Source organism: Garra rufa, chromosome 10 (genome assembly GCF_049309525.1).
Source record: "Garra rufa chromosome 10, GarRuf1.0, whole genome shotgun sequence".
Lineage (NCBI taxonomy): Eukaryota > Metazoa > Chordata > Actinopteri > Cypriniformes > Cyprinidae > Garra > Garra rufa.
In genome coordinates, this window is record NC_133370.1 from 2,864,889 (window position 1) to 2,891,557 (window position 26,669).

Genomic DNA, 26,669 nt, shown 5'->3' on the forward strand with positions numbered 1-26,669 from the left:
CCTTATGGCCTCAGCATCTCCAGTACTTCAGTTGGGTCTGCTTCAAATGCGCCCCCTGCAGTTCTGGTTGAAACCAAAGGTTCCTCCTCAAGCGTGGCGTTTGGGACGCCAGCGCATCAAGGTAGATCGGGCCTGTATAGCAGCCCTGGCTCCTTGGAGGTGCGCTCAATGGATGGAACAGGGCGTTCCCCTGGACTTGGTGGTCAGAAGGAAGGCGGTCTCGACAGACGCCTCCAACTTAGGTTGGGGGGCGCTGTGCGACGGCCAGCCTGCTTTCGGCCTATGGTCGAAAGCGGAGAGTCGCCTTCACATCAACTGCTTGGAAATGCTAGCAGTATGTTTAGGCCTTCACACCCTTCTACCTGCACTGAGAGGTCACCATGTCTTAGTCCGTTCGGACAGCATGACAGTGGTGTCCTTCATAAATCACCAAGGGGGCCTCTCGTCGAGACGTCTATTTACGATGGTAGAACGTCTCCTGAAATGGGCTCAGCTGCACTTCCGCTCTCTGAGAGCGACGCATGTGCCAGGCAAACTGAACCAGGGAGCAGACATGTTGTCTCGGAGCAACGTCTCCTCAGACGAATGGACGCTTCACCCTCACACGGTTCAGCAAATATGGGCTGTCTTTGGCAGGGCGCGAGTAGATCTTTTCGCCTCAAAAGACAATCATCACTGCCCAATTTATTTTTCGAAGGAACAGGACGCATTGACCCAAGAATGGCCCAATCTCCTGTTATACGCGTTCCCTCCTATCGCTCTGCTGCCACAAGTCATCAGGCGAGTGCGGGAACAGAAACTCAAAGTCCTGTTAGTGGCTCCATTCTGGCAGAACCAGCATTGGTTTCCAGATCTTCCCAGGCTGCTCTTAAGAGCACCATGGGCCGTGCCACTGAGACGAGATCTCTTAACACAGGCGAACAAAACGATATGGCACCCCCAACCGGAATTGTGGGCGCTGCACGTTTGGGCTCTAGACGGGAGCCTTTAAGTCTCCCTGAGTCGGTTTTGAGTACTATTTCACAAGCTAGAGCACCCTCTACGAGGCGGCTCTACGATCTTAAGTGGTCTGTCTTTTCCGCCTGGTGTTCCACCCGCGGTACGGACCCAATTTCATGTGACATATCTGTGATATTGTCCTTCTTGCAAGAGCTGTTGGATAAGGGGAGATCCCCTTCTACGCTCAAGGTCTATGTTGCAGCTATAGCGGTATTCCATGACCTTGTAAACGGTCAATCTGTGGGAAGAAACGACTTGGTCGTTCGTTTTTTAAAGGGGTCAAGGCGGCTTAATCCCCCTCGCCCCGTCACGGTTCCGTCTTGGGACTTACCCACAGTGTTGAGGGCCTTGAAAAGCCCTCCCTTCGAACCGCTTCAGTCCATAGGCCTTCGCCCCCTGACGTTGAAGACTGCCCTGCTATTGGCATTAGCATCAGTCAAACGCATGGGTGATTTACAGGCGCTCTCTGTGAGCCCCGTTTGCTTGGAATTCGGGCCAAATGACTCTAAGGTCATCCTGAAGCCAAGACGTGGGTATGTTCCCAAAAGTCTCTCTACACCCTTTAGAGACCAGATTATTTCCCTTTTGGCTCTTCCTCCTACGGAGCAAGACCAGGGATTTAACCCTCTCTGCCCCGTCAGGGCTCTGAGATGTTATATAGAGCGTTCTGCCCCTTTTAGGCAGTCAGAACAGCTGTTTGTATGTTTTGGTGGCCGCACCAAGGGGTGTTCGGTCACAAAACAGAGATTATCCAAATGGATTGTGGAAGCCATCACGCTGGCTTACTCCTCTTTGGGCCTACAATGTCCCATGGGAGTAAGGGCCCATTCGACTAGGGGCATCGCCTCGTCCTGGGCGTGGTCTAGTGGGGTTTCCATTGCAGAAATTTGTGCGGCGGCAGGCTGGGCCTCACCGTCCACATTTGCTAGATTCTATAACTTGGACGTTCCAGTCTTACAGACTCGGGTCCTTTCCGCATAGTGGTATGTTTGTTACCAGTATGTTATATATAGTGCATCTTGGCCTCTTTGGAGCTCCAAGTCGTACTTATTCCTTGGAACGGACGTTTATCAGGCTATCTGATCGAACAAATTGGCCCTTATTAGCCCTTTAGTGCTAGGGTCATGTCAGTCGTTCCTCTACCTTAGCAACGGCGGGATTGTACTGGTTCCCCATAAGCGTCTTACGACGCAGTACGAGTGAAAGTATCGAAAGGGAACGTACTCGGTTACTTTCGTAACCTCGGTTCCCTGAGATACGGGAACGAGTACTGCGTTGCTGGCCGTGCTAGGTAGCTGCACGACTCAGTCGTCGCTTCAGTCGAAGTACCTGAGTTCCCTATGGCGAAATGCTCGCTTATATAGCCAGATGCTCCGCCCCTTTTGGCGCGATCGGGCGCGAATCATCGCCATAGGTTTGTGCATCTCCGCTGCCGAGCCATTGGTTCGTTTCTTTAACACTGCACGAACCAATGGCCGTGCAGTTACACTGCGTTATTGAAATGCTTCAGTCTCAGGAGAAAAGGAGCTTTTCCCATAAGCGTCTTACGACGCAGTACTCGTTCCCGTATCTCAGGGAACCGAGGTTACGAAAGTAACCGAGTACGTTTTCCATCACCATACGATATAGATCATGTGATTTCAGTCACTCACTTGCTATCCAGGAAGTCCATGATGGGCTGCAGGACGTTGTCTGCGTCCTGTGCTAAGTTTCCGTTGCCGTTAGCAGGTACGTTTGCTCCTTTCACCTGACTCAGAATATCTCCCATCTGCCTCACGTTTTCTTCGATTTGTGGCTGGAAACTGCAGACACACGACAGAATTATCTTAATAATTTTCTCTTTCAAATAAATGCTGTTCTTTTGAACTTTCTAATCATCTGTGAATCCTGAAAAAGAAAATGTATCACAGTTTTCACACTGTTTTCAACTTCTATAATAATCAGAAATGTTTCTTGAGCAACAAAACAGCATATTAGAATGATTTCTGAAGGATCATGTGACACTGAAGACTGGAGTAATGATGCTGAAAATTCAGCTTTGTATCACAGAAATAAATTAGATTTTAACAGATATTCACATAGAAAACAGGTATTTTAAATTATAATAATATTTCAAATTTTTCCATATTTTTGATCAAATAAATGCCTTGGTGAAGCAGAAAAGACTTATACAAACCTCACAGCGAAAACCCTGCTGAGATCATCCATCACATTGTTCAGCTTGATTTGGAGATCCTTCAGAAAGTCACTGGCCTCCACGTTTAACTGCAAATAAATGAATAAAAAACATAACTATGAGTCTGATTCAATATTATTTTGAGTCTGACTGGTTTTTACTTCTTAAATCTGATGTTTTTTAGTTGAAACAGTTGTAAAAACTTTGTCTTGCTCACTTTGTCTTGTTTAAGAGACAATTAATGTTCAGTAACATCAGTTATTTTAATATCAGTGAGATACTATTATAGTTTTTTAAAATTTTAATTTTGTTAAAGTGCTTTGTCATTTTTTTTTAAAGTTGTCTATATAGTTTTTATTTTTTATTTCAGTTTTAGTTTTAGTAATTTTAGTACTTTTATACACTGCAAAACATGCTTTTCTTAGAGTTTTTAAATTAGTTTTTGGTTAATTTCAGTGTACATTTATTTTATTTAAAGTAACAAAAATGTCTTAAATCAAGTTTAAATCAAGTTTTATTTTTTTTTATACACTGCTATAAATGCTTTTCTTGCTTGGATTTTTTGTCTTGTTTCCAGCCAAAATATCTTAAGTCAAGAATGATTTTCTAGACAAGTAAAAAATATTTTCTTGTTTTCAGAAAAAGTCAAAATTAAGTGAGTTTTTAATAATCTGCCAGTGGGGTAAGCAAAAAAAAAAATCTTATTTCGAACAGAAAAAAAGTTTTTTTTTTTTCTGAAAACATGACAATTTTTACTCGTCTAGAAAATCCTAAAAATATATTTTTAGATATTTTGGCTGGAAACAAGACAAAAAAGTAAGAAAGGCATTTTTGCAGTTTAGTTTTTATTACTTGTTTGACTGACTGAAGTTTTTATTTACATTTTTGCTAAAATTTTTAGTTTTGTTTTTTTTAGTATTTTTTGTTTAATTTCAGTAAACATTTATTTTAAAGTAACAAAAATGTCTTAAATCAAGTTTAAATCAAGTTTTAAATCTTTTTTATACACTGCAAAAAAGGCTTATCTTGCTTAGATTTTTTGTCTTGTTTCAAGCGAAAATATCTAAACATTTTTAAATGAAGAAAGATTTTCTAGATGAGTAAAAATATTATTTTATATAAAATATTAAGTCAAAATTAAGTGCTTTTTAGCTTGAAACAAGCAAGATAAGTTGCCAATGGGGTTAGAAAAATAATCTTTTTTCACACATACAATTTTTTATTGAAAGATTTTTATTGTTGTTTTTTCAAGCAAAAACGCACTTAATTTTGACTTGTTTGAAAACAAGACAATTTTTACTAGTCTAGAAAATCCTTGATTTAAGAATTTTTAGATATTTTGGCTGGAAACAAGACAATAAATAATCTTAAAAAAGGCATTTTTTCAGAGTAGTTTCATGTTTTATTTATTTTTTTGTTCCTTTTTGTTTAATTTCAGTAAAATTTTATTTTAAGTAACAAAAAAGTTTTTATGTTTGAAGTTTTAGTTTTTGTTAACTATAACCCTGTCTGACACTATCTGATGAGAACAACACTTGAACTGAATTGATACTTTATGCTTTTATAGACAAGTTAAATTTGCTACATTCATTCATTTTGCAACATTGAACTGAATTAAATCAGTATTGAAATGAATACAGCTGAAACTGCTTTGCTTTAAATTGAATTTTAAAACATTAACAGTTATTTATAGTCAATTAATGTGAAACTGCATTTGAACAATCTGTATTGTATAGAAATAAACAATAGACTTGACTGATGACATCATGCCACTCGTTCCAGCCAATGGCATCTGTTTAACACTTAAGGCTCCGCCCCCACTGTGAAATCCTTCAAATCGTTTTAGTATGTGCTGAGAATGCTGCTACTTTATTGAATATTCTCTGAAAAATGTGAATCTGGCAAATGTGTCTGGAGTGAATCACAGACTATTAAAGCTGACCAACATTTATAATGCATTTGAATTATGCATTAGCTCATGAATATTCATGCATGCAACTCATAAATGATGCATGACGTCAATGCAAATGCTGTGAGAAAGCAAGAATAATGAGCTGTCTGGTAAACGTGTTTGATACGAGCAGAGCAATTGCGACTGATGTGAGCAGAGTTAAACAGGAAGTGGAACAGAAATGAGTCAGAGATGGTGCGTGGGATGTTTTACTGCTGGATGACTCAGAAGAGAAGCAGGCAATGGATGATGAATGGATGGATGGATAATGGAATAGATGGTAAATGAGAGAGATTTATAAATGAAAACAGTAAAAAGAGATCCGGTTGTTTAATAAATGAATGAAAACGATATAAAGATGATGGAAATCGCCAGCAGAAATAGCTGGGTTATAGATTTGAATCTTGTTATATGCATTATTTTTCTATTTAGTTTATTTATTAAGAGACAAATGCAACATGTTAAACCTCAACGCACAAAAGGCTAAATATGTTATATGTTATATGATTTATTTGTAAAATATTTATATTTATACATAACATTAATTATATGGGTCAAAGACATTAAGATGTCCACATCAAACGAAATTTACAAAAGTGATTTTATGTCCATAGAATGCACATTAAATGTAAGTAAAGTGTCTACTTTTGGGTTTCATTAAGTTTTTGCAGAATAAAATGTAAAATTTGGTTGAAATAATGTTACATTGTCATTCAGTGTAACAATATTTATGTATACAATTCAAACAACATGCTTATTCTGACTTGTACATATTAAAATATATAAAAGATTAAAGGAGTGTAAATTACATTTTACTGTGTTTTAAATGAGTAAAAAAAAAAAATACTGACAAATGGGCAAAGTTTAAAAATGTAGAATTACAACTAATTAGTATTTGGGGACACACTTGACTTAATGTTTTTTTTTTTGTTTTTTTGTTTTTTACTTTTTAGTCAAATATTAAGTATTAAAAAATACAATATATATTTTTTATTTTCAAATACAAATGATTCTCAGTTTGTTTTTAAGAAAAACTGAAGTTAAGATTTTTTTTTCCCCATGGAAAAAACAAAATGTTTTTCTTAAAAAGAAACTGAGAATCATTCCTTGGCACAATTTGTTTTTGTTTGATTAAAAATAAAATAAAATAAAGTTTTTTTTAAATAATTAATATTAAACAAAAAAAAAAAAAGAATAAAGTCAAGTGTGTCTAAACTTTAGTGTATTTACTTTTTTTTTAAAATTGCATTAAATTGCATTAAAGTAACAGTAAAGACATCTGTAATGTTACAAAAGTCTTATCAACATTAGACATATTGCATTATATTTTAAAAAAATCTTTGTATATTATATTATATCCCAAAGGTTTGGGCTCAGTAAGTTTTTTTTTTTAAAGAAATTATTTCTTGTATTCAGAAAGGTCACATTAAATTGATCAAAAATGCCAGTAAAGACATTCACATTGTTACAAAATATTTATATTTCAAATAAATGCTGTTCTTTGAACTTTTTATCTATTAAGGAATCCTGAAAAATGAAATACATCACCGTTTCCACAAATATTTCAACATTGATAATAATCATAAAAGTTGTTTTTTTGAGCAGCAAATCAGCCTATTAGAATGATTTCTGAAGCATCAAGTGACACTGAAGACTAAAATATTGATGTTAAAAATTTAGCTTTGACCACAGGAATAAATTACATTTTATAATGCATTCATAAAAAAACAATTATTTTAAATTATAATAATATTTTACAATTTTTCCTGTATTTTTGATCAAATAAACACGGCCTTGGTGAGCAGAAGAGACATCTTTGTCAAAAATTGTGATTTAAAATCTGCAGTGTTCAGCTAATAACTTTACAGACCTCTTTTATGCTACTTTTAGGCAAACTGTTGCCTTAAAAATCCATGTTTTAAAGAGTTAAAGCATGCATAAACTCACGTCTTTGCCTCCCATGGCCTCAAACATCTTTTCCAGCTGGACTCGCAGCTGCTGGATATTATTAATAATGATGCAAGGCTGAAAATAACAGAACAGAGAAGGTTAAATGACATTAACACACACTATTAAAAGTAATCCCCGCAGCGATAGAAAGTGAGGAATAGTGCTAAATGTGACAGCTTCATTAAGTGCTATGAGCCAAATGAGGCTCGCTAGACCACTGTGTGCATGTTTCCTTCCTCTGGGAGCAATTCAAGCCAGTCAGCTAATTACTGTACCTCCATCTAATAACTCACACACAGACTTTAATATGGGTACCTTTAATGCAATATTATAACTGTAAATGCATTCATGTGACGCACCACTTTCTCCTTCTTGCAGTGAGTGGGAAAATCCTTGGCGATGATATCGGCATAAGACAGAAGAACATTTCCAATGGTCTGAAAGACAGAAAAACAGTCATGATTTGAGGAATGTGTCACATTTAGAGCTTTAATACTTTATGTGCAATAATAACAGTGCTGCTTGACTTCACCTTAGCAAACCTCTTCATGTAATTCCCAACAATCTGAGGATCAGGACACTCTAGCTTCCTGATGATCTCGAAGCTCTGGTTTAGCTGGGAGAAGACATCCACCACCGAACAGGAGAAGAGCGCATGCTCTGATGTCTGCTGGAACTGTAAGAGGAAAAATGGGAGAAACGATCAGGACAGAAGAGCAAACTGGGCTTTGTGAGTTGATGAAAAGCTATTTTAGCATTCAAAAATTCCAAATAAACAATGTGACCCTGGACCACAAAACCAGTCTTGAGAAGCAAAAGCCAAAAATACTTTGTATGGGTCAAAATGATGCCAAAAATCATTAGGATATTAAGTAAAGATCATGTTCCATGAAAATATTTTGTACATTTCCTACTGTAAATATATCAAAATGTAATTTTCGATTCATGATATGCATTGCTAAAAACGTTATTTGGACAACATTAAAGGCGGTTTTCTCAATATTTCGATTTTTGTTTGCACCCTTAGATTCCAGATTATCAAATAGTTGTATCTCGGCCAAATATTGTCATATCCTAACAAACCATACATCAATGGAAAGCTTAGTTATTTAATCTCATTTTCAAAAAATGTACCCTTATGACTGGTTTTGTGGTCAAGGGTCACATATGACAGTAAAATGCCTCGTAAACATAGTAAAACACTACCCAAGAAAGACAAAATTATTGAAATTGTTAAGTTATTGTAATATTAACTTACAATTTAAGGGAGAATTCAAATAAAATGTTTTAGACCAAAAAGGTTCCAAAAGTAGGTTTTGGTTTAAAAATGATAAACATGTATCTAAACAACACTAGACATATTGCATAAAGTTAAAAAGGATCAGATGAAGTCCTGTCATTACAAGTAAATACCGTTTTTAATAATATTATATAATATATTTTTGGTTGTTCAAAAGTTTGGGGTCAGTAAGATTTTAAAAAAAATGATATTAATATTTAATATTTATTTTATTCAGCAAGTACACAATAATCAAAAGTAACAGTAAAAATATTTAAAATATTACAAAAGATTTCTATTTCAAATAAATGCTCTTCTTTTGAACTTTCTATTCAACCGTGACTCTTGAAAAGTAAAATGCATCACAGTTTCCACAATAATATTGGGCAGCACAACTGTTTTCAACACCGATAATAATCAGAAATGCTTAATTTAAAGCAGGCTTTCCTAGGGTTTGTGAAGTGATGAGAAGCTATTTAGTCATAAAATTTCCAAATAAATAATTTTAAAAAATCCCGAAATTAAACAGAATTATTGAAATTGTTAGATTGTTTAAATATTAATTTAAAATCTTCAAGTAAATTTTTTAGAGCAAAAGAGTTTGGCTGCCAAAAAAAAAAAAAAAATTTTTTTTTTTTTAATCTTATAACTTTGGTCATTCAAAAGTTTGGGGTCAGTAAGATTTTTTTTTTTTTACATTTTACATTTTTATACATTTTTAATAATTTTATTTAGCAAGGACACATCAAAAGAGACAGTAAAGACATTTAAAATGTTACAAAAGATTTCTATTTGAAATAAATGCTCACCATTTGAACTTTATATTCATATTGGGCAGCACAAGTGTTTTCAACATTGATAATAATCAGAAATGTTTCTTAAGCATCAAATCAGTATATTAGAATGATTTCTGGAGGATCATGTGACACTGAAGAGGAGTAATAATGCTGAAAATGCAGCTTAGATCATATAAATAAATTAAATTTCATATTATATTCACATGGAAAACACTTATTTTGAATTGTAATAATATTTCACAATTTTCACAATATTTTTTAATTAAATAAATGCAGCCTTTGTGAGCAGAAGAGATTTTTTTTTTCAAAAACGCATGCAATTTTGTAGTGCATGTCAATGCACATCCCATCTCTAATTGGAATTTTAGACATCAATAGCTATGTTTTTTAATGCAGTATGCATCAGACAGGTCTTATATGTTTGTGTGTGTGTTTGTGAGTGTTTTATAGTAATTCTCTAAAGACTCCAGACTGATGGAGGTGTTAAAACTCATCCAAACATCTCACTGCTAAAAATAAAACAATATACTCCTGCTATTTACCCCATCCTTTGCGTCCCTGACCAGAGCACCGTGCAGGAAATCTCTGGAAACTTCTTCATTCTCATCCAGCCACAGGATCACGAAGGGCTCAAACCATCTATCAAGACAAAAATGAAACAGTTCAGACAATACATGAAGTTTGTCCATTTTTTGTATGCATGCAATTAATACTTATTGTTAGGAGATCAAGTCACTAATTCTAAATTATGAGTCTAAATAGTGATGTTTGACTAGAAACAGCTCTTACGCAGGATACTCCGGCACACAGTCCTGGAAATACGGCAGCTCCTTGCAGTATTCGTTGTAGAGCCACTTCACCTTGAAGTGCAGGTTCATGTAATCTGCACTCTTGCACAGCCTGTTTTTCTCATGTTCTGACAGACAGGAAGTACATCACAGATATCAGGAAATTGAGCACAAATGTGACTGTTTTCACACTTGTTTTGATTGCTTGATCAGAAGTAGAGTTTGATTCCAGCCCTTTTAACACTCGCTTTATTTATTTAATTATTTTTTAGAAAAATGCAATTAAACATCACAAGATAAAGTCATACAGACCCTAAATGAACTAAAATTAGAAAAGAAAAAATAAGTAAAAATAAAAGTAAATGATACAAATAAATAATAAAAACAGATGAATACAATTAAATAATAGAAAATTTGAGTTAATTATATCAAGACAAATATTTACACAAACCTCAAACTGCAACAAAACGAAAACATAACCTTAGAAAACAGTAAAGAAAGTAAATAAATAATAAAAATGAAATAAAAATAATTTAACAGATAAATACAATTAAATTAAACAAAATTACACTTAACATATCAAGACAAAAATTCGAATAAACCTAAAAATGCAACAGAACTGAAACAAAACATTAGAAATCAGTAAAGAAAGTAAATAAATAATATATTAAATAAAAATTAACAATAGAAGAATACACTCAAACATCTAAAGCCAGAGAAGAATCACATTAGAAAAAGTGAAGAGAGAGAAGAGTAAAAAAAATTATAATATATATTTTAATATTATATATTAATATTTTATAAAAAAATAAATAAATAATAATACACTTAAATTTTCAAAACACTCACAAAAACCCCAAACTGCAACTAAACTAATCTAAATAAATAATATATTAAATAAAAATAAATAATAGACAAAAAAAAATAAACATCTCAAAACAGAGAAAATAACATTAGAGAAGTGAAGAGGGAGAAAAAAGTTAACAAAATCATATTTATTTAAATCATATATAAAAATGAAATTTTTTTTTAAGACAATCATGTTTTTTATTGTACATTTCAATTAATCTCAATCAAACTGTTTTGAACATTTAAAAAAAAAAAAGAAAAAAAAAAAAATATATATATATATATATATATATATATATATATATGTTTTTGCAAAAAAAAAACTCTTTAAATGATAAATACATAAAAAAATATATAATAATAGAAACATACCTTTAAAAATAATAAGACAAAGATTCAAACAAACCATAAATTTCAACAGATAATAAATAAATGCAATAATATATTTTGGTTTAAGACATAAAAGGGTTTAAATCATTGTTTTTTTTTTGTTTTTTTTTTCAAAAAAAAAATATTAAAACGTTTTCTATTTAATTTCATTGCATTTTTGTTTTGTTTTTCAGAGCAAAAAATAAATATAATCAATTTCCCTTAATTTACAGAAGACACCCACTAAAATGTCATTCATTGCAACAAGGCATGTTTGCAACAAAAATCAATATATGACATATTAAAAGATGAATTAATTTCACCCCGAATACTAATTAAAATGTGCTACTATCCTAGGTTTTGCCCATTTGTCAATAAGATTTTTTTACTCATTTAAAACACAACAAAATTGAATCTGCTCCCTTATTCTTTTATATATTTGAATATGCACAAGTCAGAATAAGCATGTTGTTTGAACTTTCACATAAATATTGTGTTACACTGAATGACAATTTTGATTGACATTTTATTCCCCAAAAACTTATTTCAAACCTTAAAAGCAGTCACTTTACTTACATTTAATGTGTTTCTATGGACATAAAATCACTTTTGTAAATTTCTATTTGTACATCTTTGAGCCATGTACATACATACACATATAAAAGTATATTTGTCAGAGCTCTAGTGTTTCGTCCGTGTTTACCTTCCATCGCGTATCTCATATCCTGAGCAAACATGTTCCACATCACCTCCGCACTGATCTTTCCCACATTCAGCTCCTGAGGAAACCTACACAAGAAAGACAGGCAGGGCTTCCTTCATATCAGTTATATAACATGCTATTGTAATTTTATATTACTCTAACCACTGGGTTTTAGATTTGCATTAGATTTTGTTTATTATTTTTGTAAATAATATTCTAGAGTACTGTAATGGTAAACTTCACTATCTCAGGTCTGAACACAAACTCACTGGTTCAGGCAGGGTGTGTAGGAGTTCTTATCCTCCTCTATGATGGAAACGATAAGGGTGATGAGTTTGGACCAGAAGTCCAGGTTCTTAATACTCGGCCCCTGTTCTTCAGGAGGAACTGTCTTTGACTGGATAAAAACACAGATGAGAGCAATTTTAAATTATCCATCATTTTTGCTCACAAAGGTAAGAGTAATACATCATTCGTAACTGTAGGGTGTACTTTTATTGGTGTGCACTCAATAAAACATTACAAACAGTGCTTTTATAAAATAAAGAAAACAAACATGATGTGCTTTCTGCCGTCTGGTTCTTGAACAGGAGCGCTTCACAAAAAAGGAACCAAAACTCAGTGAATACTTGCCTCACAGACATGATACATATGATACATCTATAGAAAGCTTTAAATTATTACTTAACGAAATAAAACAAATCAAAAACAAAAACTCTTTTACTATGTATTCCGTAATGATGCATTTCTCTCTAAAGTGACCTTGTCTGACAGCTTATCAGAATTATTAATAAAGTGATTATATTTAGTTTCGTTTTTTATTAAGTTAATTTAGAAAACGTTTGGAGCATTTTTTGTTCGTTAAATATAATTTGTTTGTTTTTTTAATGAACTCTGTCTCTGAATGACTAAAACAGCACCAAATCAGCATTAAGAGACGAACACAAACTCATTCAGTCAAGTGACACTCTTTAGTTAAACCAAAGCTTTAAAACATTCTGAAGTTTAAAAGTAATGAATTGTAAAAGTTTTCAACATGACATTAAAAAGATTAAAAGTTTAAATATTTAAGGTTCCAAAAAAAAAACATTCAAATGTTTAAAAGTTCAAAACATTTAAAGGCTTCTAACAGAACATTCAAAAGATTAAAAGTTTAAATATTTAAGTTTCCAAAAAAACATTAAAAAGTTTAAAAGTTTTTTTTTTATGAACAGCGCCCAGCGAAGACTGATCATAGTTTGTTTGATCAATTTGCCTTCTCAAATTATCACGACTTGCCTAAAATAAAATCTATAGATATAAAACAGTTCAAGTATAAAACAATGTTAGATCAAACGTTAAACTTAGATAAATGTGCGCTATTAGGCGCATATCCAATAGTTTGTGCAGAGAGCAGAAACTAAAGCCGTTTTGCAGGACATGGAAGCGCCAGCGCAATCAATGCTTTTTTTTTTCAGTGGAAGCAATTTGAAATTTTCCGTCATTTTTTTCCACCTCACAAAGGTAAGACTTATACGTCATTTGGAACTGTAGGGTGTACATTTATTTGTGTGCACTCAACAAAACGTTACAAACTGTGATTTTATAAAATAAAGAAAACAAACATGATGTGCTTTCTGCCGTCTCGTTCTTGAACAGGAGAACTCACTGAATGCTCACAGACATGATACATATATCTATAGAAAGCTTTAAATTATTACTTAACGAAATAAAACAAATCAAAAAGAAAAACTCTTTTACTATGTATTCCGTAATGATGCATTTCTCTCTAAAGTGACCTTGTCTGACAGCTTATCAGAATTATTAATAAAGAGCCCATGTTGCTTCCCCCTTTTCCCAACAACTGTTTCAGCTATTAAAATAGTTTTGTATGTAATGGCAAAGTGATTATATTTAGTTTCGTTTTTTATTCAGTTAATTTAGAAAACGTTTGGAGCATTTTTTGTTCGTAAAATATAACTTTTTTTTTTTTTAATGAACACGGTACTCTGTCTCTGAATGACTAAACAGCACCAAATCAGCATGAAGAGACAAACACAAACTCATTTGTCACAGTACAGTAATACAATCGTTCAGAGACATATTCACGTTTAAACTCAATAAATTAAATGTATTATTCAGTGCACTTGACTTCTAGATTTATATATTAGGTTGCTAAAGCAAGTTGCAATGCATTTAAACATAATTGGTATAGATCCTTTTCTTATTAAAATTGGGCTATCACAAATATTTTAAAATAAAACTTATCACAGACAGAAACAGTCGGCTCTCGTGCCTTTCACATTAACTCGTTATTAAAAACAATCCCTTAAAGAACTTTTCTACCTGGACAATTGCATTATGTTGCCTTGTTTATTTAAAAGTGCACTTTTCCTAGTTTTAAACTTAGCCAAAAAGCCACGTGTTGACTGTAAAACACAGTAGACATCATTTATATGCATTTATGGTGTAATCACCACATTTCCGTGTCAATACGTGTTCATTTTTACAGCTAACAATGCGCTGTCACTTTAATTCAGGGCTGCAGCACAGCAAAAATAGACTGCTGCAAACGCACCGCTTCTGGGACGCTGTCCGGCAAACGCGTGCAGTGTGAACGCTCTAATCCGTTAACATGGGTGCAGAAAAAAATACGCAACGCATACACACTGCAGACGGAGTATGTGTGAAACAGGTGTAAGAGAGAAAAACAAGTAAAAAAACTGGGTAAAAAAAAAACAAGTCAAACAGTAAACATATCTTGATTTAAGTATGTTTACATATTTCTCTCCATCATTTTTCAGAAACATAATGTAGTTTCTCAAGCAGCAGTCATGCAGAAAGACTGGAGAAAGACGCTCATTTACACAAATTGGCAATTAAAAAAATAATGCAGATAGCATGCAAGAACGCTTCCTGTGCGTATGGGCCATTATCATTTTAGATCTACACACGCGCACAGGGAGCATCAGTCAGCGCTGCGGTTATGAGGTGTCAAAAACTCCAGACGTGTCTTCCATCTTACTAATAAAGTTCTGCAATGAAAGTGCAGAGAGAGCGAGAGCGAGAGGGATAAACACACTTCACACTGCGCTTCTTCTCCATTCATAACTGCCACAGCACCTCCACCATAATCAATATTTCATTTTCCATGAGAAGAATTTCAGAGCTCACGGCACTCCGCCTCTGAATGACTAAACAGCATCAAATCAGCATGAAGAGACAAACACAAACTCATTTTGTCCAGTGTGACACTATCAGTTAAACCAAAGCTTCAGAATATTCCGAAGTTTAAAAGTAAAAAAAAATGTAAAAGTTTCCAACAGAACTTTCAAAAATGTAAGTTCAAATATTTAAGTTTCCAAAAAAACATTTGAAAGTTTAAAAGTTTAAAAATGTTAAAGTTTCCAACAGAACATTCAAAAAATGTTAAAGTTCAAAAATTTTAAATATTCCAACAGAATATTCAAGTTTAAGTTAAAATATTTAAGTTTTTCCAAAAAAATTCTAAAGTTTTAGTTAAAACAGTTTCAAACAAAACATTCAAATCTTTAAAAGTTCAAAACACTTAAAATTTTCCAACAGAACATTCAAAGGATTTAAAGTTTGAAAATGTAGTTGTTTCCAACAGAACATTCCAAAGTTTAAAAGTTCAAAAATGTAAAACCTTCCAACAGAAAACACAAAGGTTTAAAAGCTCAAAAATGTAAAAGTTAAAAAGTTTTTGAACTGTGGAATGTTCTTTTGGAAACTTTTCAATTTTTTAACATTAATGTTAAAAAATGGAAAAGTTTCCAAAAGAACATTCCACAGTTCAAAAGTTCAAAAATGTAAATGTTTTCAACAGAGCATTCAAAAGTTTAAAAGTTCAAAAACATTTAAATGCTTCCAAAATAATTCAAAATTTCAAAAATGTTATCGTTTCCAATGGAACATTCAAATGTTTGAAAGTTCCAAAATTTAAATGATTCCAACAGAACATTCAAAGGTTTAAAAGTTCAAAACATTTACGTTTTCAACAGAACATTAAAAAAAGTGAGAAGAGACTAACATTAACTAAAATTAAAAATTAAAACAATTATTAAAATTATACTTTTTTAAAATAAAATTAAAAAAATGTATTACTTAAAATACAGCTGTGATTTCTCCTTCAGTTTTCAATGGCATTTAAAACAGACAAAGACACACACATGTACTCACTGGGTCATTCTGGTATTCGCGGCTGTAGAGCTCATGGCAGTTATTAAAGATGTACTCATACGTTGAGTTGAGACACGCTTTCACACAATCTTTAACAACCTGACTGGCTCTCGGTGGACTCTGCAGCTCCTGGACCTGAAAACACACACAACAGTGATTGCTCTAAGGTTTGTTTTGATCTGTCTTGAGAGGTAAATGTTATTTTTTATTATTTATTAATACTACTTTAAGTTAATATTTAGTTATATTAAAGGCCTATACAAGTTGCTGAAAATGATATAATGCAAAAATAAGACAACTACTAAAAACATATGTCATTAAATCATTTAAGATCTGTCAAACCATCTGGAACAAACCTTCATCCTGAAGAAAGTGATGCTAGTCAGAAGATCTACAGTGGACTTCAGATCCTGCAGCCTCTCAGGACTGCTGGCTGGAAAATTATTCTGAAATACACACACACACACACACTCTTCAGTAACTATAGAGGTCATTTGTATAAGTCTGTTTTTATAAAAGCTTAAATATTTCAGTAAAAAAAAAACATTCAAAAGTTTAAGTTCAAAACACTTAAAAGTTTCCAACAGAACATTCAAATCTTTAAAAGTTTAAATATTTAAGTAAAAAAAAACATTCACAAGTTTAAAAGTTTAAAACACTTAAAAGGTTCTAACAGAACATTCAAAACATTTAAAAGTTCAAAACACTTAAAAGATTCCAACAGAACATTCAAAAGTTTAAAAGCTAAAAAAAATCAAATGTTTTTAACAGAACATTTAAAAGTTTAAAGGTTTGAAAATTCTATTGTTTACAAAAGAACATTCCAAATTTTAAAAGTTCAAAACATTTGAAATTTTCCATCAGAACAGAACAGGGATTATATAAGTGTGAAGTAATATATTATGTAAGGAGAACATGTGAACATACTCTGTACATAGAGAGGTCTATCCTCAGTGAGTTGTGCAGTTGATCCAACAGCTTTACAAACCGCTCTTTCTGCAAGAAAAAAATGCTCAATAAACATTTCTGATTATTATCAATGTTGATAACAGTTGTGTTACTTCTTATTCTTGTGAAAACTGTGATACATTTTATGTTTTATGATTCACAAATGAATAAAAAGTTCAAAAGGACAGCATTTATTTGAAACAGAAATCTTTTGAAACATTATGAATGTATTTACTGTTAACTTTTGATAAAAATTTTCATTCTTGACGAATAAAAGATAAAGGAGATCAATTACTGTTTTGCAGGTAATTTGTTTGGTTGAAATCTGAACTGACCCCAAAGTTGGAGGCAGCGAAGCGGTCGGAGGCAGAGACGTTGTTGGTGGATTGTGTGGTGTGGGCATAATAAGCGTTGATGTTGGCCAGCAGCGTGCTCATGACCGCAGGAACACCAGGACACATGTACTTCGACGACAGACACGCAAAATGCCTGAACACAGACACAGAGAACAAGGTTACAATTTTCAGCCAAAATCATTTCAGCAAAATAATACATTTTAAATCAAAATCTTTTCTGCAATACAAGTAATTTTTAGCCAAAATCTTTTCTGCAATACAAGTTATTTTCTTTTTATTATTTTTTTTTTAAAGATTTATTTTTGGCATTTTCACCTTTATTGATAGGACAGATCAGTAATGACAGGAAGCGAAGTGGGAGAGAGAGATAGGGGGCGGAATCGGGAAAGGTCCTCGAGTCGGGATTCGAACACGGGACGCCCGGAACGCAACGGCGCTGTATGTCGGCGCGCTGCCCACAAGGCTATCAGCGCTGACTACAATACAAGTCATTTTCAACCAAAATCTTTTCCACAATACAAGTAACTTTTTGACAAAACCTTTTCTGCAATACAAGTAACTTTTTGCCAAAACCTTTTCTGCAATACAAGTAACTTTTAGCCAAAACCTTTTCTGCAATACAAGTAACTTTTAGCCAAAACCTTTTTCGCAATACAAGTAACTTTCAGCAAAAATCTTTTCCACAATACAAGTAACTTTTAGCCAAAACCTTTTCCGCAATATAAGTAACTTTCAGCAAAAATCTTTTCCACAATACAAGTAACTATTAGCCAAAACCTTTTCTGCAATACAAGTAACTTTTAGCCAAAACCTTTTCTGCAATACAAGTAACTTTCAGCCAAAACCTTTTCCGCAATACAAGTAACTTTCAGGAAAAATCTTTTCTGCAATATAAGTAACTTTCAGCAAAAATCTTTTCCACAATACAAGTAACTATTAGCCAAAACCTTTTCTGCAATACAAGTAACTTTCAGCCAAAATCTTTTCTGCAATACAAGTAACTTTTAGCCAAAATCTTTTCTGCAATACAAGTAACTTTCAGCCAAAATCTTTTCCACAATACAAGTAACTATTAGCCAAAAACTTTTCTGCAATACAAGTAACTTTTAGCCAAAATCTTTTCTGCAATACAAGTAACTTTCAGCCAAAATCTTTTCCGCAATACAAGTAACTTTCAGGAAAAATCTTTTCTGCAATACAAGTAACTTTCAGCCAAAATCTTTTCCGCAATAAAAGTAACTTTTAGAAAAAATCTTTTCTGCAATACAAAGTCATTTTCTTTTTTTTTCTTTTAAGATTTATTTTTGGCATTTTCACCTTTATTGATAGGACAGACCAGTAATGACAGGAAACGAAGTGGGAAGTAGCGGGATCGGGAAAGGTCCTCGAGTCGGGATTCGAACACGGGATGCCCGGAACGCAATGGCGCTGTATGTCGGCACACTGCCCACAAGGCTATCCGCGCTGACTACAATACAAGTTAATTTTCAACCAAAATCTTTTTCACAATACAAGTAACTTTTAGCCAAAACCTTTTCTGCAATACAAGTAACTTTTAGCCAAAACCTTTTCTGCAATACAAGTAACTTTCAGCCAAAACTTTTTCTGCAATACAAGTAACTTTCAGCCAAAATCTTTTCTGCAATACAAGTAACTTTCAGCCAAAATCTTTTCTGCAATACAAGTAACTTTCAGCCAAAATCTTTTCTGCAATACAAGTAACTTTCAGCCAAAATCTTTTCTGCAATACAAGTAACTTTCAGCCAAAATCTTTTCTGCAATATAAGTAACTTTTAGCCAAAACTTTTTCTGCAATACAAGTCATTTTCAAATAAAACCTTTTGTGCAATACAAGTAACTTTTAGCCAAAACCTTTTCTGCAATACAAGTAACTTTCAGCCAAAACTTTTTCTGCAATACAAGTAACTTTCAGCCAAAATCTTTTCTGCAATACAAGTAACTTTCAGCCAAAATCTTTTCTGCAATACAAGTAACTTTCAGCCAAAATCTTTTCCGCAATACAAGTAACTTTCAGCCAAAATCTTTTCTGCAATATAAGTAACTTTTAGCCAAAACTTTTTCTGCAATACAAGTCATTTTCAAATAAAACCTTTTGTGCAATACAAGTCATTTTCAACCAAAACCTTTTCAACCAAAATTTTTTCCGGAATACCAGTAAGTTTCAACCAAAATAAAACTTGAAAGATTTCTAGTGATATCTGAAAATGTTAAACTCACATCAGACTCTTTGATGGCAGGCTAGTTTTCACAGCTGACTGCATCTCATTGATGCCTTACATTTTATGTATCAACTACTTATATGTAAGCTTTGAACTCTACAGCTAAATATATCAAATTTATCATCATTTTTAAGACTGATGAGGAATATTGATTAAACAAGGCTTGAGTGTTCCCATTCCAGCACCGTCTGCTCTTTCTCTTTAACACTCACGACACACACTCCGCTCAGTGTCTCCTGAGACTCAGGGTGATCTGACCACTGATCACAACATGAATCACGTTCTCATTATTATGGACGTCCTCGTCTTTGGTGGCTGAACACTAACGAGGTGTTTCCAGCAGCGTGCTCTGAATACATGCGTGGGTTATGCTACACGTGCTCATTAACATCAGAGAAACTCAGAGGACAGAACAGATGACAGCAAAAACTGATCTCCAGCATTACTCTGCTTAAATACTAACACTAAACTCTCACTCGTCTGTAGATAGCCAAAGTATCTTAGCACCATTCAGATACTGTTATAGTTTTTATTACAATTTTGAATCAGTACTAATTTATATTATTTTTTATTTTATAATTTTTTTAAATTATTTTTTTGTGATTTTGGTGTGTTTTTTGCCATCTTAGAAATTTAAATAGTTTTAGTACTTTAGGTTAAACTAAAATAAAATGATGAATGGTGCCTTGTTTTTTTTATATTTTATGTCTTTTAACATTTAGCTTTTTTCAAGTAATGACTTTTTATGGTTTTAGTTTTCGTTTCAGTTTGAGTTTACAATAGCAAACAGTAGAAGGATTAAAGTAGATAAATTATAAATATATAAAAAAATTATTTGATTATGATTTGCTAAATTTTGCAATGCTTAATGAAATGCATCCCAAACTAGTTTGATTGTAATTATAATTGATTAGTTTTGTATTTTTATGGTCACGTTTATAATAAAATTATAATTAACCTAACATTGAATATACCGCATTAAATCATACAACAAATGTCCTAATTTTTTTGTGATCTTTAATCAATTCATTATTTTATATTTTATAATTAATAAATGCTACAAATGTATGTTTTGAATGTAATGGAAAAATCCTACAATGTCCATTAAAATTATGAAAGTGATGTAATTTGGACCCTTTGTATACCATGACATTTTTTTTGCTAGAAATATAAAATTAAGTTTTAAATCTTTATTTTATTGCGAGAAAAAAATAAAAATAAAAATAAAAAATGTAAATAATTTGATCATCACTAAACACCTAAAGTGACATTGTGATGAAAAAATATATTTTTTTCTGAAAATCTCATTGAGTTTCAATCAGCAAAACTTTTTGGCTGAACTTTTTCAAAGAATTGCAAGCAAAAGTACAGCTTTTCTTGAAAAACCTGAAACTTTTGCAATCAAATATAATATATTTTTTTCCATTTGTCATTAGGGGCTCCACAGATCAACTTTTGAAGATTAACATGTAGTTATCTGATCATTTGCTGAAAAGATGCATTCAATTGTTTGTTCATTTGCTCTCTGCTTACGTCATGGCCTGATAGATCGATTCCACTCCGTATCTCATGGCGAACTCGTCCACGATCTCCTGCGCCGTCTCATCAAAGTACACTTTCCAGGCGTCATCGCCTTTGGCATCAGGAATCTTGACCACGCCACTATTCTGCTTCTCTGTGGTGTAGTGGAAGATGTGCTGCAAAACATCATGGGTAGAGTACACTGGTTTAGTTTTATATCACGTCCTAAATAGGTGCGAGTGACGAGCTTCCAACAGGGTTATTATCAATAAAAAACATTTTTTGCGAACTGAAACAAAGCTGAAATAAAATAAATCATAAATATTAAATGAAAGACATGAATTTAAAAATTTTATTTTCTAAAAAAATGTAAGTTGAAACATTAAAATTACTAACTTAGAATAATTAAACACAAAAACTGAAATATAAAAACAAAACAAATAAATAGACAAAAACACAGAGCCAAATTACTAAAAATAAAACCCAAAATTAAAAAAAAAAAAAAAAATGTATTAATAATTTTAATAAACTATGTTATACTATAATATACTATGCTATAACTATAACTACAATAGTATGTAATTAATACTAAAATACTGGTTTTAGCTGGGTTGATGCATCAAAAAAGTGCCATATCTAAATATAATTTTAATATGTTAATATGAGACTATTTTAAGTGTGATATTTGCATGTACCTCATGCAGGCAGGTGTACTGAACGTGATAAGGAGACACAGTCTCCTCTCCTTTGATCTCCACACTGATGTGCATGCGGATCGCTCCAGATACGGCAGACTTATCTGTGCGCTTGTCTGTTCAGAAAGAGCAAGAGGGTATCTAATTATTCCTCCAAGATAATCTACATAGAGATGCTGTAAAATAACCATGCAATAACTTTGACGCACCAAGGTTGTACCAGACGTCCATTTCTCCACTCAGCGTTCGCACTTCAATGATGGTCTGTCCGAGGAAATCATCGGATTCCCGCTTGAAACGCTGCTTCACACGAGACTTGATATCGTCGTCCTCATCCCAGACGCGCACCTTTATCCGGTCTGAAGAGTTATGACACTCACTGCACACCACAGACAATTATATTGTTAATTAAAAATTAAAAATATATATATACTATGTATATATATATGTGACCCTGGACCACAAAACCAGTCATAAGGTTAAATTTTACAAAACTGAGATGCATACAGCATATGAAAGTCCAATAAATAAGCTTTCTATTGATGTATGGTTTGTTAGGATCGGACAATATTTGGCTGAGATACAACTATTTGAAAATCTAGAACTTGAGGGTGCAAAAAATCGAAATATTGAGAAAATTGCCTTTAAAGTTGTCCAATTAGGTTCTTAACAATGCATATTACTAATCAAAAATTACATTTTGATATATTTACAGTAGGAATTTTACAAAAAATCTCCATGGAACATGATCTTTACTTAATTTCCTAATGATTTTTGGCATAAAAGAAAAATCAATAATGTTGACCCATGCAATGTATTTTTGGCTATTGCTACAAATATACCCCAGCGACTTAAGACTGGTTTTGTGGTCCAGGGTCACATATATACATTTTTTTTAAATCAGGGTAATTGTAATAATTAAAACCACAAAATCACATTTTCGTTACTTGAAATTAAAAGATTTTAACTAAAGTAAAGGGACGTAACAAAATATATAAAAATTATAATATTTCAGCTGAAATAGCATAAACTGAAATAGAAAATGATTAAAAACTATACAAATATATTAAAAAAAATTAATAAAAATGACAAAAACAAAATGACTAAAATTTAAATGAAAACAGACAATTTTTTTGAAGTATTAACAAAAGCTGCAATAGTATCTCAATGGTTCTAAAATAACCCTGCTTGAAAAAAAAAATGAAATAAACTTTAACTGAAATTAAAATAAAATTTAATAGAATTTAAACGTATTTTTCAGCTAGTTATGAAGGCAAAGAATACATTCCTTTTATTTCTCGTTGAGGTACCAAAATAACTTAAACTCAGTAAACTAAACACTAAAGCTAAATTAAACTATAAATGCATATTTACAATAAATAAATAAATAAAATAATGTTAATAACAATAAAATAAATAAAAATCACAAAACAATTAAAATAAAAAATGGAAATGAACATGAAATTAAAATGAAATCATAAAACCTAATTTAAAATATTACCAAAAACTCAATGATATATTAATGATACATCAATGATACATAATAAATAAAATTGCTTAAAACACACCAATTTCTTTTTCTTATTAAACAAAGATTATAATAAGCCTAATTTTTAGTTTTTAACAAAGTTTTAGTTTTTCAGTTTTTCTGTTTTGTTTTATTTTTGTTTAAATTGTTATAAATAATATTTTACTCTTGGAATAAAATATTTTTCTTGCGCACACATAAATATAAAATCTTATGTAGCTCATACAAACGATGTATGCTCTTTAAGAAAGTTGGATAATACAAAAAAGAAAAATATATAAAATTAAAAAAAATCTAATTAAAATAAAATAAAATAAAATAAAATGTTTCATTTTGATTTCACATTTTGCTTCAAGTTGCTCATTCATGAACTCACAAGTGAAAGCTCTCGTCCCAGATGGGATTGAGATTGCCGTAGATGGTCTTGGTTCTCTTCTTGGTTTTGCCCACCTGTACCGTGACATACGGGTCACTCGAACCTGTCTTATCCTTCGCCTGCAGACCCTGAGCACAACTCACTGACAGAGAAAATAAGATCTTTAGAAACGATGCAAACATATTGAAACCACTAACTGTAATTCTGAGTTCACCTGTGATGCTGATTTTGGCCGACCACTTCGACGTCCCGTCCAGAACGCTCTGCTTAATTTGTTTCATCTGCGTCCCGTGGCTCGCTTTGGGAACGTCAAACACTTCTTGGATCAGCTCGAAAATCTCAGGTTTGTTGCGTTCGCGGATCTTCATGCGGTCCTTCAGAACCATGATGATGTTCTGCGTTCGGTCTTCAGCCCCGTGCTTCGAGCTCTTCTCAGCGGCTCCTGACATCACAGACACAACATCAGGGATGCATTTAAAACCTAATATTAGCACACTGGGTCAGATTTAAAGGGGTCATCGGATGCCCATTTTCCACAAGTTCAATTGTTTCATTAGGGTCTTAATGAAAAGTCTAGAATATACTTTGGTGAAACATTCTCAACAGTAGTGAAAAAAACATTCTTTTACTTTTACTCTGCAAAAACTCAACTCATTTTATTGCTTTTATGCGTTTGGCTTAAACATGTTTAAGCCATTCCAATTATTAAACTAATTAAAAATTGGTCTTAAACGTGAAAAATTAATACAATTACAACAGTACATAAATAATAGTACTTTAATTTTAAAACCAAAATAATTACTAAAATTTAAAACATTAAACATATTTTTAAATATAAACATTAATATATATATATATATATATAAAACTGATAAAAACAACCAAATTACTAAAACTTTAAAATTGTATAATTTGAAATAGAACTTAAATTTGTAATAAAATTGAAATTATAATTGCAAATATAAAATAAAAATGAAACATGAAAAAGTAATAAAACTATAACAGTACATCACACCAAATATCAATAATAAAATACTAGGGGAAAAATGTGAAATTATAAAAATTTAATAATAACTAAAAACTATATAGACATTTAACAGAAAATGATAGAAATTACAAAAAACATCCAAATTACTAAATTTTTTTAATTGTATTATTTGAAATTGAATTTAAAATTGAAATGATAACTGCAAATATAAAATAAAAATGAATGTTAAACATGAAAAATTAAAAAACTATAACAGTACATAAATAATAGTATTATAATTTAAAACTAAATTAATAATTATTAAAAACTAAAACTATATAGAAATTTAAAAATATATATGTAAAACTGATAAAAACAACCAAATTACAAAGATTTTAAAATTATAAAATTTAAAATTGTAATTGAAATGATAATTGCAATATAAAATAAAAATGAATCTTAAACATGAGAAATTAATAAAACTATAACAGTACATAAATAATATTTAAAAACAAAAATAGTATTCTCATTTAAAATTAAAATAATTACTAAAACTATATAGAAATTATATATAAAACTGATAAAAACAACCACATTACTAAAACTTTAAAAATGATATCATTTAAAATTGCAATAAAATTTAAAGCATAATTGCAAATATAAATTACTAATTAATCCTAAACATGAAAAATTAATACAACTATTTGCTGTAAAGTTTTGCATTTATGCAATTGATGTTTTGTAGCATTGCATTCAAGCTATGCAGTTTATTAGTTCATGCATTTCCTAATGGCAGCTCTGCAAAAACTCAACTCATTTTATTGCTTGGTCCCTTTAAATGCAAATGAGCTCCTCTCTGATGTGGGATTATGAGCCGTAATGTTTACTTTAGCCACATTTAGCGGTGATACTTGCCAACAAGCACATTATTAAGAAAGGCATTTGCAAAGATGCTTAAAACCTCTTATACTCAATTCTGCTGTGGGTGAAGCTGCATTAGAAACGATTCAGATGAACATAGATGCATATGTAGATCGGGATCGGCGCTTTCCTTTTAAAAACGAAAGTAACGTTAATCCTCTGCGTCTTCAGCGGCTCAGATGTCGGGAGTAAATGAGGACTGCTATGTTCATGCTTACATCCAACAACAGAACACCTCAATCATTCAATCAGAGACATTCTTGTGAAGGCGGGTCTAAGGTAAGGCGCTCATGTCAATCAACGATTGTGGGAGGGGCCTCTGTCTGTGTTTCGTCACACCCACCAGAAGCTGAGAATGAGCTGATTTTAAAAAGGGAATATTACTTTTCAAGATTAAAAAAATACCACTGGGTGGATTTTAATCATTGTAGGGTGGTTGTTTACACAAACTGACAACACACATTAATGTTCAAACATGTAAAAGTGAGCTTTGCATCCGATGACCCCTTTAATGCTTGCATGCACTCAGTGTACAATATATGTACTTCATTTCATATTTATTGATATTTGTTTATTATTTTTGTATGTAGCATTGATACTTTCAGTTAGTTTATCCCCACTTCATAAATACTGTGCTCTTGCATTAAAGTCTCACTCTGCAAGCAGTCAGCGTTGAGTAGGTCCTGGCACTTGTCGTGACATTTGACGCCACACTCGGAGCAGCGCATTCCCTGTCGAGCGATGCCCCACAGCAGACCCTCGCACTCGTAGCAGTAGGTGGGTGTTGTGGCTGTCCACACCTCAAAGTTGTGTGGGGTGGTGCAGGAAATGGGGTAGATCAGAGCCTGCAGCGTCTTCTTATACACATGACTCTTCTACAGGAGCACAAACACACCAGTGGTACTTTAGGAATATAATATACACTACAGTATATGTTCATATTTTGATTTAGCTTTGACATTTTTTTACTTAAAAGAAAACTTTGGTACTTTTTAAAATTTTGTTTTAGTATTTCTGTTTACCTCAGTTGATTTTTATTTAAATTTTTAACTTTAATTTTAGTTAAATGTACATATT

The 26,669-nt window shown here is 32.3% G+C and overlaps 1 protein-coding gene across 1 annotated transcript in view; it reads right to left on the reverse strand.

The window, feature by feature from the left end:
* LOC141343800 (protein unc-13 homolog A) overlaps positions 1-26,669 on the reverse strand; it is a 155,619-nt gene that overhangs the window by 22,713 nt on the left and 106,237 nt on the right. Inside the window, exons 42-60 of the mRNA XM_073848445.1 lie at positions 26,248-26,467; positions 23,919-24,146; positions 23,705-23,846; positions 22,010-22,179; positions 21,801-21,916; positions 21,118-21,281; positions 17,324-17,477; positions 16,968-17,036; positions 16,397-16,486; positions 16,041-16,175; positions 12,131-12,258; positions 11,862-11,947; positions 9,942-10,068; positions 9,695-9,791; positions 7,609-7,752; positions 7,436-7,513; positions 7,074-7,151; positions 3,176-3,264; positions 2,652-2,801 (exon numbers count right to left, since the gene is read on the reverse strand). Coding sequence (XP_073704546.1) covers positions 2,652-2,801; positions 3,176-3,264; positions 7,074-7,151; positions 7,436-7,513; positions 7,609-7,752; positions 9,695-9,791; positions 9,942-10,068; positions 11,862-11,947; positions 12,131-12,258; positions 16,041-16,175; positions 16,397-16,486; positions 16,968-17,036; positions 17,324-17,477; positions 21,118-21,281; positions 21,801-21,916; positions 22,010-22,179; positions 23,705-23,846; positions 23,919-24,146; positions 26,248-26,467 — 2,465 coding nt within the window. The remainder of the gene's footprint in view (positions 1-2,651; positions 2,802-3,175; positions 3,265-7,073; positions 7,152-7,435; positions 7,514-7,608; positions 7,753-9,694; positions 9,792-9,941; positions 10,069-11,861; positions 11,948-12,130; positions 12,259-16,040; positions 16,176-16,396; positions 16,487-16,967; positions 17,037-17,323; positions 17,478-21,117; positions 21,282-21,800; positions 21,917-22,009; positions 22,180-23,704; positions 23,847-23,918; positions 24,147-26,247; positions 26,468-26,669) is intronic.